At 42.3% G+C, this 13,022-nt stretch overlaps 2 protein-coding genes across 3 annotated transcripts; one reads left to right on the top strand and one right to left on the bottom strand.

Moving 5' to 3' along the window:
* The first annotated feature begins 769 nt into the window (after window positions 1–769).
* gpr75 (G protein-coupled receptor 75) lies at window positions 770–3,472 on the top strand. 2 transcript variants are annotated; one of them, XM_068724290.1, is made up of 3 exons: window positions 770–900; window positions 992–1,085; window positions 1,514–3,472. In XM_068724290.1, exon 3 carries the CDS (start codon window positions 1,645–1,647, stop codon window positions 3,286–3,288), a length of 1,644 nt encoding a protein of 547 aa, XP_068580391.1. In that variant the 5' UTR covers window positions 770–900; window positions 992–1,085; window positions 1,514–1,644; the 3' UTR covers window positions 3,289–3,472. The 2 variants fall into 2 exon arrangements, with proteins under 2 accessions (XP_068580391.1, XP_068580383.1); XM_068724282.1 differs by having other exon boundaries at window positions 770–1,085.
* A 1,210-nt stretch (window positions 3,473–4,682) lies between these two features.
* Window positions 4,683–9,043, bottom strand: erlec1 (endoplasmic reticulum lectin 1). Its single transcript, XM_068724302.1, has 14 exons — window positions 8,744–9,043; window positions 8,448–8,552; window positions 8,190–8,270; window positions 7,923–8,000; window positions 7,759–7,822; window positions 7,615–7,661; window positions 7,269–7,492; window positions 7,036–7,177; window positions 6,789–6,950; window positions 6,645–6,704; window positions 6,251–6,375; window positions 6,079–6,156; window positions 5,884–5,959; window positions 4,683–5,622 (listed from the first exon to the last, which is right to left on the bottom strand). The coding sequence occupies exons 1-14, from the start codon at window positions 8,879–8,881 to the stop codon at window positions 5,551–5,553; spliced, it is 1,452 nt and encodes a 483-aa protein (XP_068580403.1). The 5' UTR covers window positions 8,882–9,043; the 3' UTR covers window positions 4,683–5,550.
* Window positions 9,044–13,022: the final 3,979 nt, after the last annotated feature.

Genomic DNA, 13,022 nt, shown 5'->3' on the forward strand with positions numbered 1-13,022 from the left:
CGTGTTAAGAGACATATACATAAATATAAACGTGTTAAGAGACATATACATAAATATAAACGTGTTAAGAGACATACATGAATATAAACGTGTTAAGAGACATATACATGAATATAAACGTGTTAAGAGACATATACATAAATATAAACGTGTTAAGAGACATATACATGAATATAAACGTGTTAAGAGACATATACATGAATATAAACGTGTTAAGAGACATATACATGAATATAAACGTGTTAAGAGACATATACATGAATATAAACGTGTTAAGGGACGTATTGGCCCTCCGGGGCCCATCATTACTGCACACACAGAGAATCATCACTGTTCGTGTCGCCTAGCAACGACGTTGTTAAGCTGCTGTTCCCAAGGACGGCAGTGAAAAGCGGGAAAAAAATAATTAAATTATCTGTATTATTATATGTATTTGTTCATGCCAAGCCCATCTAAGAATATATGAAAATAGGTGTAAACGTACCTTGTATTGTGACTATTTTAAATAGTACTAGACCACCAATGGTAAACGCAACAGTATTGTATGTTGCCATTGGGAGGTGGGGGGACGTTTACATCGGTGATATAGGCTGATCTGAAGTTAGAATATGGCGTAACAGCCTCTTTCTAATCGTGTGACCCTGTAGTAAACCTATAAACAAGCATTAGTCCCTGTTATATTATTATTATGGATGGGGATGTGGGCTGCGTTCTTACAGAGGGACTACTTGAATGCAGTGGTTATGCTTATGCCCAGATACGTAGGCAGTGACTTCATACTCATTTCTCAGTGCACGTCCAGTGGCTGTCGTTCCGGTGTAAGAATGGATATATCGCCAGGAAGACGAATACGCGATCAACTGTTTGTGCTGTAAACGGGTTAAAAATGAACACAGACATGTAAGGAAACGTGTTTTATGTCATTGTTTTGTCAATTGACCGCTTTTTGAATCATCTGTCGTTGAAATACGTTTTTTTTTTTTTATCGAAGCCGCGGTGCGTTCACTTACTATCGTATTGCTTTAAAAACCAAGATGGGCTGTATGAAATGATGCTGATGATGGACCCACGATCGATGAGAGATGGTAGGTTATATTTTATTATTTTATGGATTATCTAAACCATTTAACGGCTTGAAATCTAGATAAATTGGGACTACAGTGATGTACACATTTTTCCTCTGGATTTGAGCAGACGTGTGTGTGTGTGTGTGTGTGTGTGTGTGTGTGTGTGTGTGTGTGTGTGTGTTGGGAGGGGGGTAGAGGGGGGTGTAAGGTATAATTGGCCAAATGCAGAGGTGCATAGTTAATAGCCCCCTGTAGCTCGTGTCCAACATGTACCCTAGTGTATCACAGCGTATTAAGAAATGTCCCTATTTATGGTCGATGGTAAATTAACTGTGAATTGCTCCCTTTCATCAATCATGTGTATTAAATGTGTTAACCATGAATGAATCAAATGTGATCTACTGCACAATATAGCTAATATATGACTTTGTATCCTTTTTTTGTAGCACTACCCCCCCCCAAGGTGGCAGCAATGGCACAAGCAGCAAGCTACTGTGATGATCATGTACTCCGTCCATAAAGACGAATAATGCTGACATTGATGACTCTGGGATCCTTATAAATTGTTAATAATACAATGAACACCTCTGTTACACCATCAGACCTGGTGGATGTGCCAAGACCGCAGAACTTCAATGGCACTCTGGGCACACAGACACCATCGAGTTGGGCTGTGATCCACACTGCTACCTTGACCTTTTGCTCTCTCCTCCTCATCTTCATTTTCTGCCTGGGCTCTTATGGCAACCTTGTGGTGTTCCTGTCCTTTTTCGACCCGGTGTTTCGCAAGTTCCGCACCAACTTTGACTTCATGATCCTCAACTTGTCCTTCTGTGACTTGTTCATTTGTTGTGTGACCGCTCCCATGTTTGCTCTGGTGCTCTTCCTGGATGCAGGTGGACGGGACGGTGTGTCGAAGAGTTTCTGCTTCGCCTTCCACTTGACCAGCTCGGGCTTCATCATCATGTCCCTGGAGACGGTAGCGGTCATTGCATTGCATAGACTGCGCATGGTTTTGGGGCAGCAGCCCAACCGTACCGCCTCCTTCCCCTGCACGCTGGCCCTCACCGCCCTGCTGTGGACGTCCAGCTTCACCATGGCGGCCCTCCTTACCATGCGAGCGTACCCGCGTAGAGATGGACCCTGCTTGCCCCACTTTGGCCTTGGAGGTGGACAGGCCAGGGTGGTGTTGTATGTCTACCTGGCAGACTTTGCCTTTTGTGTGGCTGTGGTGTCGGTGTCCTATCTGATGATTGCTCAGACACTGAGGAAGAATGCACAGGTGAGGAAATGTCCGGTCATCACTGTAGACGCCACATGCCCTCCACCCCCACCCCCTCTCATCGCAGCAGGCTTTGAGAGCATGCAGTGTGCTGTTCAAGACCCGTCTCTGTACCGCAACCAGACTTACAACAAACTGCAGAAAGTTCAGACACACTCTTATGTCAACAAGACCAGCCAGCCTCTGGTCCCAGGGGCTGCCCAAGGAGCCACCTGCTGTCAGCTGGTGTCCACAGTCAACTTGGCCACAGCCAAAGACTCGAAGGCAGTCGTCACCTGCGTAGTCATCGTGTTCTCTGTGCTGCTTTGCTGCTTGCCAATGGGAGTTTCACTGGCGCAGGACGTTTTGTCACCAGAAAGCAGCTTTGCACATTACCAGTTTGAACTGTGCGGCTTTGTGCTCATTTTCCTCAAGTCGGGCATCAATCCCTTTGTGTACTCACGCAACAGTGCGGGCCTCCGCCGCCGCGTACTGTGGTGCATTCAGTGGGCGGCGCTGGGCTTTCTCTGTTGCAAGCAAAAGACTCGGTTGCATGCGATGGGGAAGGGCACCTTGGAAGTCAATCGCAATAAATCCTCCCATCATGAGACCAACTCGGCCTACGTACTGTCGCCCAAGCCACAGAGAAGGCTGGTTGACCAGGCTTGTGGGCCCAGTCACTCCAGGGATTGTGCTGGTAGTCCAAGGGCCACAGGTGCGCGCAAACCTCGCCCCCCGAGTACCTCTACGCCCATCAACACCCGCATTGAGCCCTACTACAGTATATACAACAGCAGTCCCTCTGCAGGACCCAGCTCCCCAACCAGCCTGCAACCTGTCAGCTCTCAGACGTTTGCCTTCGCCAAGTCTTATGTAGCCATGCACTACCACACTCACCAAGACGCACTGCAAGACTTTGAAAGCACCTCAGTGCACCAGATTCCCATTCCCTCAGTCTAATAGAAGACCGGTAAAGGTGTGGACAATCTCTCCATGGCTTTGATTCAAATGTGAATCAAAAGAGGAACACGAAAACAGCCCATTTTATGTATTTGGACTCTGTATTAACCTTTTGTTCTCTTCTACATTGGAAATACAAGTTAAGTTTTCTTGATTGAAAAAAATTAAAGAACCAGTATTATAAGCCTTGCCATGCAACTAAAAAACAAGCAATAGATTTGTTTTGAAAGTGTCTTATCCAAAAGTTCTTTACTGTTATTGAATTCACTTATTTTTCCTTTACAGAGACTGCATTTCCACATTAATCTGCCCCTGTGTTGCGCACGCATGTGCCATTATAACCCGATACTCTATAGGTTTTCATTGCAGCCGAAGACTGCAGTTGCTAGATCACTGCTGTTTCCTCTCTGGCTGAAGTTGCTGAGCACTGATATAAGCTGCTGTAGTGTCGGGCTGCTGTGAATCCCTGCACAGGTCCACACGTGGCTGTCGATGGCATGTGGTCGCTACTTTGATGAACTTTTGCTTCTTAAGAGAAATGTATTTGTGAACCTCATACACTTTTCAACACAATAAATGTTTGGCAAGAACAGTGGATCTCAGCTTTCACTTTTTTTTTTTAACAAGAGCCTAAACAATCAATTAGTCGATCGACAGAAAATTACTCGGCAAAGTTTGATAGCTGATTTCATAACAGCTTAATTTTAAAAATGTAAAGCTTTTGCTAGTTCCAGCTTTTCAAATGTGAGCATCTGATGCTTTGCTTTGGCACATATCATAGTACACTCATCTACGATATGAAACATTTTGAAGACGTCACGTTTGGATTTTGTAAAATATAATGGGCATTTTTCCCTATTTCCTGATATCTTTTGAGAGAAAACAATGAATGAAGATGAACTAATAATGAAAATAATCATTACCTGCAGCCCTAGTATTATTAGCCATGACAGTGGCTAAAGAAATTATGGAAACGCTGGTTGATTGACCATGTCTGCTGGGGTTGAACAACATTGTGCTCATGTTAATAATGCAACATATTTGGGTTATCTTTGAATTATAAAGGGACGATAACTCAGAGCAACAAAACAGTTTGAATTGGCATTTTGTCACTGTATTATTTTCTTCTGATATATTCATGCCTGTTATTCTTTTTATATAAATGCTCAGCATCAGCACCCTCTGGTGGCCTTTACTGTACCATGAAAACTTACTACAATAGATGTCTTTCTATGGAGGATCCAATTACTTTCTTTCCTGGAGGGTAATTACATAGTTATTATTTAACACATGCTTCTCGTGGTTCTTTCAGATGCCATGTTTAAAAAAATGTAATAAAAACAAACACTAAATTAAAATATTTTTGTAGAGACAACTAACTGGACAGCCATACATACGTATTAAGAAGACATTTATTGCCACAATGTCCTTATATATCTCAGTCAAGTCAAATGATTTATATATTCCTAATGCAACTCTATAATTGAGATTCCATGTTTTAGTTTTATTCTTTGCTGCAAGGCTTGTATCCCTGTGATACAGCATTGATCAGGATTCCAGTGTGCATCTACATAAAACCACAAAATACCTCAAACCCACAGACATTCTGAACATCCGACAAACTTAAAAGAATTTTTAATCAACCATTTACTTTTGTTGCTATTCCACAGCATCCTCTAATGCATAATTTACACTCACTCATCCCGTAAATGAACACAATACACATTCTCACTCCAACACACACACACACACACACACACACACACACACACACACACACACACACACACACACACACACACACACACACACACACACACACACACACACACACACACACACACACACACACGCGAGAAAATAAAACCATGAAAAATGTGATTCCCCTGATGTTAATGAATCCCCTGATTCATAACTCCTTTGCTTGCAATTAATCAACACAAAGTGAAGCATTGATATGGAGTGAGGCGTCTGCACCAATTTACTGTGTTATCACAAAGTCTGAGCGAGCCTTTCTGGATGTAGTGTTGCCCAGTGCACAGATCAGGACATGGTCTGAGGCTGTACTCCTTTAGGCTAAGTGAAGTCCAACCTCAAGTTTAACCTTAATTTTGGCTTTTAGCGCAGTGTCATGGGCATCTCTCCTCCTCCACCAAACAGGCTTCTGCTTTATGATAAATGTCCGCCCTCTTCAAGTGCATCTCTCTCTGTCCGTCCTCCTTGTCCTTCATGTGCTGTTGCCATCATGTGATCTTTGTTCATTTAGCCGGAGATTGACAGAAGTCCCTGTTCATCAGCAGTGTCAAGAATCCTGCATATGACCGGAGACTCAACCTAGGGAAAACACAAACAACCAGATGTCAATCATCTCGAATCATCTAGGTTGACCTATCTGCACACATCCATAGAAATATAATGAAAACAGGTTTGATGTGACACCAATACGGCTTGTAAGCTTGCTGTAAAATCAGCTGTTCCTACTTTTTTAAGTCTCTTAAGTAGACGGTAGAGCTCTACCTAAGGTTCAGCGTTTACCTGACACACTGCTACTAAGCATGTGTTTCTTTTGCAGTGACTGATTACTAGAGAACTTACCCCAAGGATGTATTGACAAGTCTGAGGCTCCAGCATATAGACGGTGACAGCATGGGGAGACTCAGACTCCTTACATCTGACAGAGGAGAAATGAGATGAGTGACTCAACTGGGAAACATCGGGGGATTGTCTTACTCATGTGTTGACCCACGGCAGTGACACCGATTCCTCCCCCGCCCACGACTGTTCACTCACTTGAGCTTAACAATGACCTGTCTGGGCTTCCCTGTCAGATCACACACATCCCCGTGGCCATAAAAGTGGGACACCAACCTGTCATGAAGCAGAGAAATTCATACGATATGAATCAACAACAATCTCGGTTTACTTTGCATCCAGGTTAGGCTTCAAAATATGAACGGCCTACTTGATTTTCTGCACTCCGTCGTCTTTGAGCTGGTAGGACCGGGCGACGTTCTTCTTGGCCCACTCATTGTGCTCCACGGCATTCCAGTTCCCGACCACCACGGTGTTCTTTCCTTGCTCTTTATCCTGATGAATTGTGAGAATTTGCTACATTTCTTTGTCTTATGTAACAATCTGTATAGCTTTGGGTTTTGGTCCAACAAAACAAGCAATTTGCAGACAGTCCCTTAGACTTTCAGAAACCTTTTTTTACATTTTATAGACCAAACAATTAATCTGCAAACTGATAATTAATGAAATATGTTTTTAGTTGCAGCCCTACAGTAATTTGTAACAGCTTAAATTGATACTAGAAGTAGATTCCACACAGACACACTCACAAGTAGAACATTTACCTCATGGTACTGATGGACGTGCCTGCCGTAACAGAATTCATATTTCCACCACCCTACCCCCTGGAACACACATTAAGATGATTAAATGTCACTGAGCTGTATATTCAAACACTGCTCAAGTGATATAGAGGGAACACGCCTCACCCCATGCAGACAGTACGAGCCACTAAGGAACTCCTTGATCAGCTGATCATCCGTCAAACGAGAGATGTGAGTGGTGCCGACAGTAACCTGAGTTTGCCCTCCAACAGTGATGGGTTTGTGAGTGGAGGAGAAGGCCTCCTCTCTGATCGGAGGCGTCTCCTCCTGTAACACGTCAAAGATATACATGAGCCAGGCGTCGTCTGCACACGCAGTCCCCCCCCCCCCCCCCAGTCATTTCATGTCTCACCTCTCTGGTCCCAGACATGGCGCTGAAAGGCGGTTTAATCTGCTCCTCTTGCTCCTTATCCAGCTGGGTGAGCCGCCGAGGACGCAAAGGGGAGTCTGCCAGAGACTGGCAGAAGATGGCGTTCACCGGGGACGACTTGAACCTGGAAGGGATCAATGACAAGTTTAGAAACCGTACTTCAACCACCAAGGCGTATTCCTTTGAGCACAATATGGACATTTTGACAGATCTACCTGTATTTTGGGTGCGCGCAAAGCAGCGGTGTCAACACCACCACCTCATATTCACAGGTGGTGACCTCGGCGATAGACAAGATTTCATGCTTGGCCTCTGGATGACAGACGTACAGCACAGACGTTGAGCGAGCCTCGTTCTGTTTCAGCACACAAGGAGTCCCGTTTCCCATCTCCAGCGAGAAGAAGGGAGTCAGCTGACCTTCTATGTTCTTAGTGGGCACCTGGACACCAGTGGGAAGAGTGAAGGAAACGGAAAAGATACAACATGTGAGTATTGAGAGCCAGGCAAAGGCAGCCAGACAAATATGGTTGATTTACTTATTTCATTAATAAATATACATACTTCAATTTCAGCCGCTGATTTGACAGTTTCTGCCTCTTCAACATTATCTGAAAAAAAGAATTTCGCTTTAGCACAATAAGGCAAAGACTAATACACTAAATAACATACAAAATATAATTAAATTATATTCACAAATGAACTCACCCGTCTCTGTTGACGGGCTCTGCTGTGCCATATTCCCCAGGAAGTACTCTTGAACACTAATTTTCTGTGGAAACACACATGACTACCTTCAGTACATGGTGCACTACGTGCCGGCTTCTCATTCCTGTCATCAGAAAATGACTTGACCCTCTACAAGCACTGACCTGGCCAGTCTCCTTCTCTTCATGGTACTGTCTTACATGCTTTCCATGGCACACTTCATATGTCCAGTATGACTCAATCTGAAAATGTTGCCAAAACCGAGAGCAAGTTATAGACAAACACCGACAGGAAGCAGAAAAAATGACGTCAAATGTTTCGTCGTGCTCCGCTAGTGAATTGTGAACTCTATCTGAACACAGTTTCAGTCTATCTGCTGACAGCAGTAGGGAAAAGAGATTCAAATAAAAGATGAACTAGAGAAGTCTCACCCTGTAGGAGCAGCTGCTTCGTTTGAATAGCGGGTCCAGCAGTTCACCCGGACTGGGCCCACTGTACTCCTTATCGTCATCCTGAGTCCACAAAAGACAACAAACAAAGGCGTTAAGGAGATAAGGCGGCCTTTTTCTTTCTTTTTATTTTGTCATGCATTAACCGTTTCCAAAGATATGAATGATGGCCAAAGATAAAATATGACACACACTGCAGCTAATTCAATGGAAGATACGGGCTAGTGTTCACACGCTTACCTCATCTCCAGATGTCAGGGAGGGCAGGAGACATTTATACTTCTCCTTCTCTGTTGTTGTCATGATGACAAAGTCATCCTCCTTGTACAGCCCCCCTGTAGCTGGCTGAAATACACAGAGAAAACACCTGTTATGTAAAAAGTAACGAGGCGTACGAAAGAGTGGGGAGACGTAACTGAACATATTGCACGCTCTCTTCACAGCTTAACGTTACACAGCTGACAGTAACGTCTCCACAACCCTCTAATCGGAAATGTGTCCCCCTAAGAACGGTGTTACTAACGGAGGAAACATACCAGCGTGAATTCAGCGCCCGGCCAGGTGATTTTGAAAGGGATTTCGTCCGTAAAAGAGGGATACCCTCCTCTGTTAGCTGAGACTCCGCCGCAGACCTCCAGCAACCCCCCGAGAAACACCACCAGCAGCCCATCCATGATCCCTCCTGTCCGGCTGCTGAGCTCCTACAGCCCGCTCCTCATGTAGACAACAGCCTGCTCACCTCACACCGACAGCGGCCCGAGTGATGGATTGAACGCTACTACCAAAGTCCGAGGGAGTCCGGTGGTAAGAGTCGGCTGAGAGAGACGGATGTCAATACGGCACGAAATACAGGAAGTGAACTGTTTACTTGCCACGTCGTGTTCCGCCTGTGCGCTGGGCTTAAATCACAGCAGCGCCCTCTGGCGGCGACTTCTGGTTAGAATCGCGAGAGCAGCTGTGCTCTCCATGTTTTAGTCTTATACAATAACTCAGATAGTTAACTCCTAAAACCGTGTTCACACACAAGCACAGTGCTCGATCATTCTTTAGACAGAATGGTTACATTATGAGGATATGATTTTATCAGAGGTGCTGAGACGCTGACAGCAGAGGTAGAACAGAACAGGTTAGAGGGTGAATGATGGTGACAGTGATGATATAGTAATGAAGGTAAAAATGGGAAGCGCAGGTGGTGGTATGACTGGGTGGTAACTGAGGCAAGGTCCACTGAAGGCTGTTTAATACGAATAAACCAAATGTCTCTTTATTTTTCAATTGTCTTTATGTATTGCCTCATGATCAGCACATGCTCACTCCTTCATGTCGGTATGTTTGGTGCTTAAATGACACAATTATGCAACTAGGTTACAAATTAACCATAAACTTCAAATATCAGATTAAATAAACATCATTCAATACATCTGTATTAATAACCTAGATAATTAACAAAGACACAGGTAAATATAACTAAATCTATGGTTTACACACGTATACTGTTATCTACTGGTAGAAATGGTAAACACTTTTACTCTGCCTCTCCTTTTGACAGGTTATTGTCATATGGGTCATATTATTGTATGTAAAGTAAAAGAAGTGATAGTATGGTATGTTGAAAAACAAGTCATAGTAAAGTATGTACAAAAAAGCTGAAACAAATTGTTAGTATAGTAGGTTGATAAAAGGTAAAAAAAAACAAAAAAAAACTACATAGTATAGTTTGACAAAAAAAAGTCGTGATTTAGTAGAGAAAATGTCAACAAAATTAAAAAATAAAAGTGATAGTATGGTATGTTGAAGAAAAATCATAGTATAGTATGTTGAAAAAAGTTTTAAAAAAGTAAAAAATGTCTCATAGCAGGCAAAGAGTTAAAGTAACGAGTTTTACCAATAAGTGTTATCCACACACTAATGTGTTTGTTTACGCCGTGTGTTTGAATTCAACATCCTTTCTCTTGAGCTTATTAAATACTTGTAGTCATCACACAGCAGCAGGATTGATGTGTCTCCACGTTGAAAGAGGCGCTTTGCGCATTTTACGCACGTGGCACAGCCTCGTAAACTTCATTAAAGAGGCCTGAGAGTACGACATGATCACTGATGATCTAACGGTAGTGACCTGACCGTAAAAAACATCTGGAAGACAGCAGCCGTCCTCGGAGGTTGGGACATTTTGATTATACCTAAAAATACTCCATTTACTATGGATAAAAAAACAGAATGTTATATCCTGTTGATTAATGTTGCTGCTTAAATGTAAAATCGTTCAATATTTGCAACAGAGACATCACTTCTACGTGTGCTATTTTACCACACGTGCAACAGTATAATGACTCTAGTAGTCTCATTACACAGATGAGACGATCATTAAGCACAGACAAGAAACACTGAAATTCATAATTCAATTCACAATTCAAAAACACAAGAAACAACACCTGAACATCTGTTACAGGGCTGTTGTTGCATTTCACATCATCAGCCTCTTTCTGGCCACTCAGTGTTTCTTACCCACAAGCTGCAAACTTATCTTGTTCTGTTTAGTGTTGCTTCATATTGAAAAGTATATATAGTAGAGCAACAGTCCAACATTTTTGGAAATTAACCACATAATGCAGAACTATACACATATTATGGCTTGATACTAGTAATATTATTTTATTCTAGTAATATCGTGTCTGATGAAGACAGATGTTGGCCAATTGATGTGATAAAGTCCAGATTACAACAACTACAAAACATAGTTTGACACTGAAAATACAGCAGGAATCTTGTCTCTGGTAAATATGAGGAAATCCATGAAATAATGTCAGGAAAACATGATGAACTGAGAAAATGAGATGATTGAAATGAAAGAAGTCTTGTAATTATTGAGGCTAAATATTTCAGGTCCATTGCTTCTTTTTTATCAATATGCAATTTCCCATAATGCACTCTTCCCTTTGATGGAAAGACACTTTCCTTCACAGTTTAATTCAAACAAATACAGACAGTTTGCTTAGGATGATTACAAAATCAGCAAACAACTGTGACCCATTTGTCAACACAATTGTCACATCAATACCCATTTTCTGCTAATATTGATATTTTTTCCAAACTTTAATTTCAGTTAAATCGGCTTTGCAATACATCACAGAAATCGATTCATCATATGTTGATACTCACTGGGATTAATCCCATAATATCCACTTCTCTTGACAGCATTACCTCTATAGCTATATCTCTCTGAACGTCAGTCACTTCAAACTGGAAACCACGTCTTGTGCTACTGAGCCATGAGCTCTCTGTATTGTTTCACAGCAAGATTTTTATACCTTGAAGAATTATAATGGACAGATTTTTGTTATTTTGACAGATTTCTTTTATTTGAACAGAAAAACAAAGAGAAAACATCTCCATCAAGTTCATCGAATGTCATAAAGAAAGCCCTATTAGTTTGCTGTATCTGTGGCGCTGCACTGACTGCTGTGATTGATGCTCATTGCTCCTCTCCTCCAGGTGGAGGCGCTGTAGGACAACACAACTGGTTTCTGAATGTTTTCATGTGAACTAGAATATAAAGAAGCTGCTGTAACATGTAAAGACGCCCCAGCTGTTTGTTGAACAGTAGAAAGAGTGTAAAAAGACTGGGTCCCGCTGTGTTACTCAGGCTGCTCCACAGCGTCTATTCACAGGCGCGAGCGGCACGGGGGCTTTGACCTGCTCCGTCTCCGACCTGAGTCGGTGCACCCCTCCTTAGACGACCTGGTGGTCCCGGGCTCCCACAGGAGCACCATATCGATACCGAACTTAGTGTGGACACCCGATCTTCATAGTCCGCTGCAGCCCAGAGCTCAAACGATCCGCCAGCATCAGCCTCCCGGTAACTTGGATTACAGGAGCGCGCCACCGTACCCGGCGAGAGATCGATTAATTCAGAAAGATTTGGGCTTTTACAAACGTGACGTCATTAGGGCGATCAAGCGGAATCTAGTGATGAAAACAAAACCTGCAACGTTGAAGGCTGATCAGCATTTGTACAAATGACCTAAAACCTTATTTCAATAAAGATCAATACTTTATCTCGTATCTTTAAACATCAGTATGAGTTTACTGTCATCCACAGTCAGTTCATAATGTCAGCAGATTGCATGATACAATAATTTATATTCACAATCTGTGATTCAAATATAAAGACGTTAGGCTTGTTCTGACACTTGATAACAAGACAGTGAGCCGAGTAGCTTCAAAGTGGATCACAATGTGGACATAATTTCTTTATTTGAATAATAAAATTAAAAAGTGTCTGGTTTGGGACTACTTTTGTCTCCAACACTCCTATAACAAATGTTCAACATGACACTTAAATGTAGGTGTGATGAGGTTTAAAAAGCCCTTTAACCTTTTCTGGATACTAAAATTCTTAGACTGGTAATTTGTTGTTATTTATCAGCCTCTGGTTTATTTAGTTAAGTCTGGTTCAACCACACAGCTACTTTCATTTGTTGACTAATTAGGCCTCTTTGTATAGAACTTTGTAGATGTGTACTGACTGAGCTCTCTTTATACCTTCTGACTCTCCTGTGTTGTTACTTCTGTTAAGGTGGTACAATTCACATCTTTATGATTTATTAACTCTCATTATTGTGGAACAAATAACACCCATTATGTTAATATATACACTTACCTGTAGATGGTATGTCTGGGCTAATTAGTGTGACAAGGTGTATATAAGGAGCTCAGTTTTTGTGTAAGGAGAATGGTAGAGACTGGTGGGAATTGGTCGGTGATGGCGAACTTTTGGTGTGTAAGAATGTAAAAATAGATGAAGCTTCATCTGAA

This window comes from Cebidichthys violaceus, unplaced genomic scaffold, assembly GCF_023349555.1.
Source record: "Cebidichthys violaceus isolate CVI_PGR_0920_01 unplaced genomic scaffold, fCebVio1.0.p SCAF_10, whole genome shotgun sequence".
In the NCBI taxonomy this organism is placed as follows: domain Eukaryota; kingdom Metazoa; phylum Chordata; class Actinopteri; order Perciformes; family Stichaeidae; genus Cebidichthys; species Cebidichthys violaceus.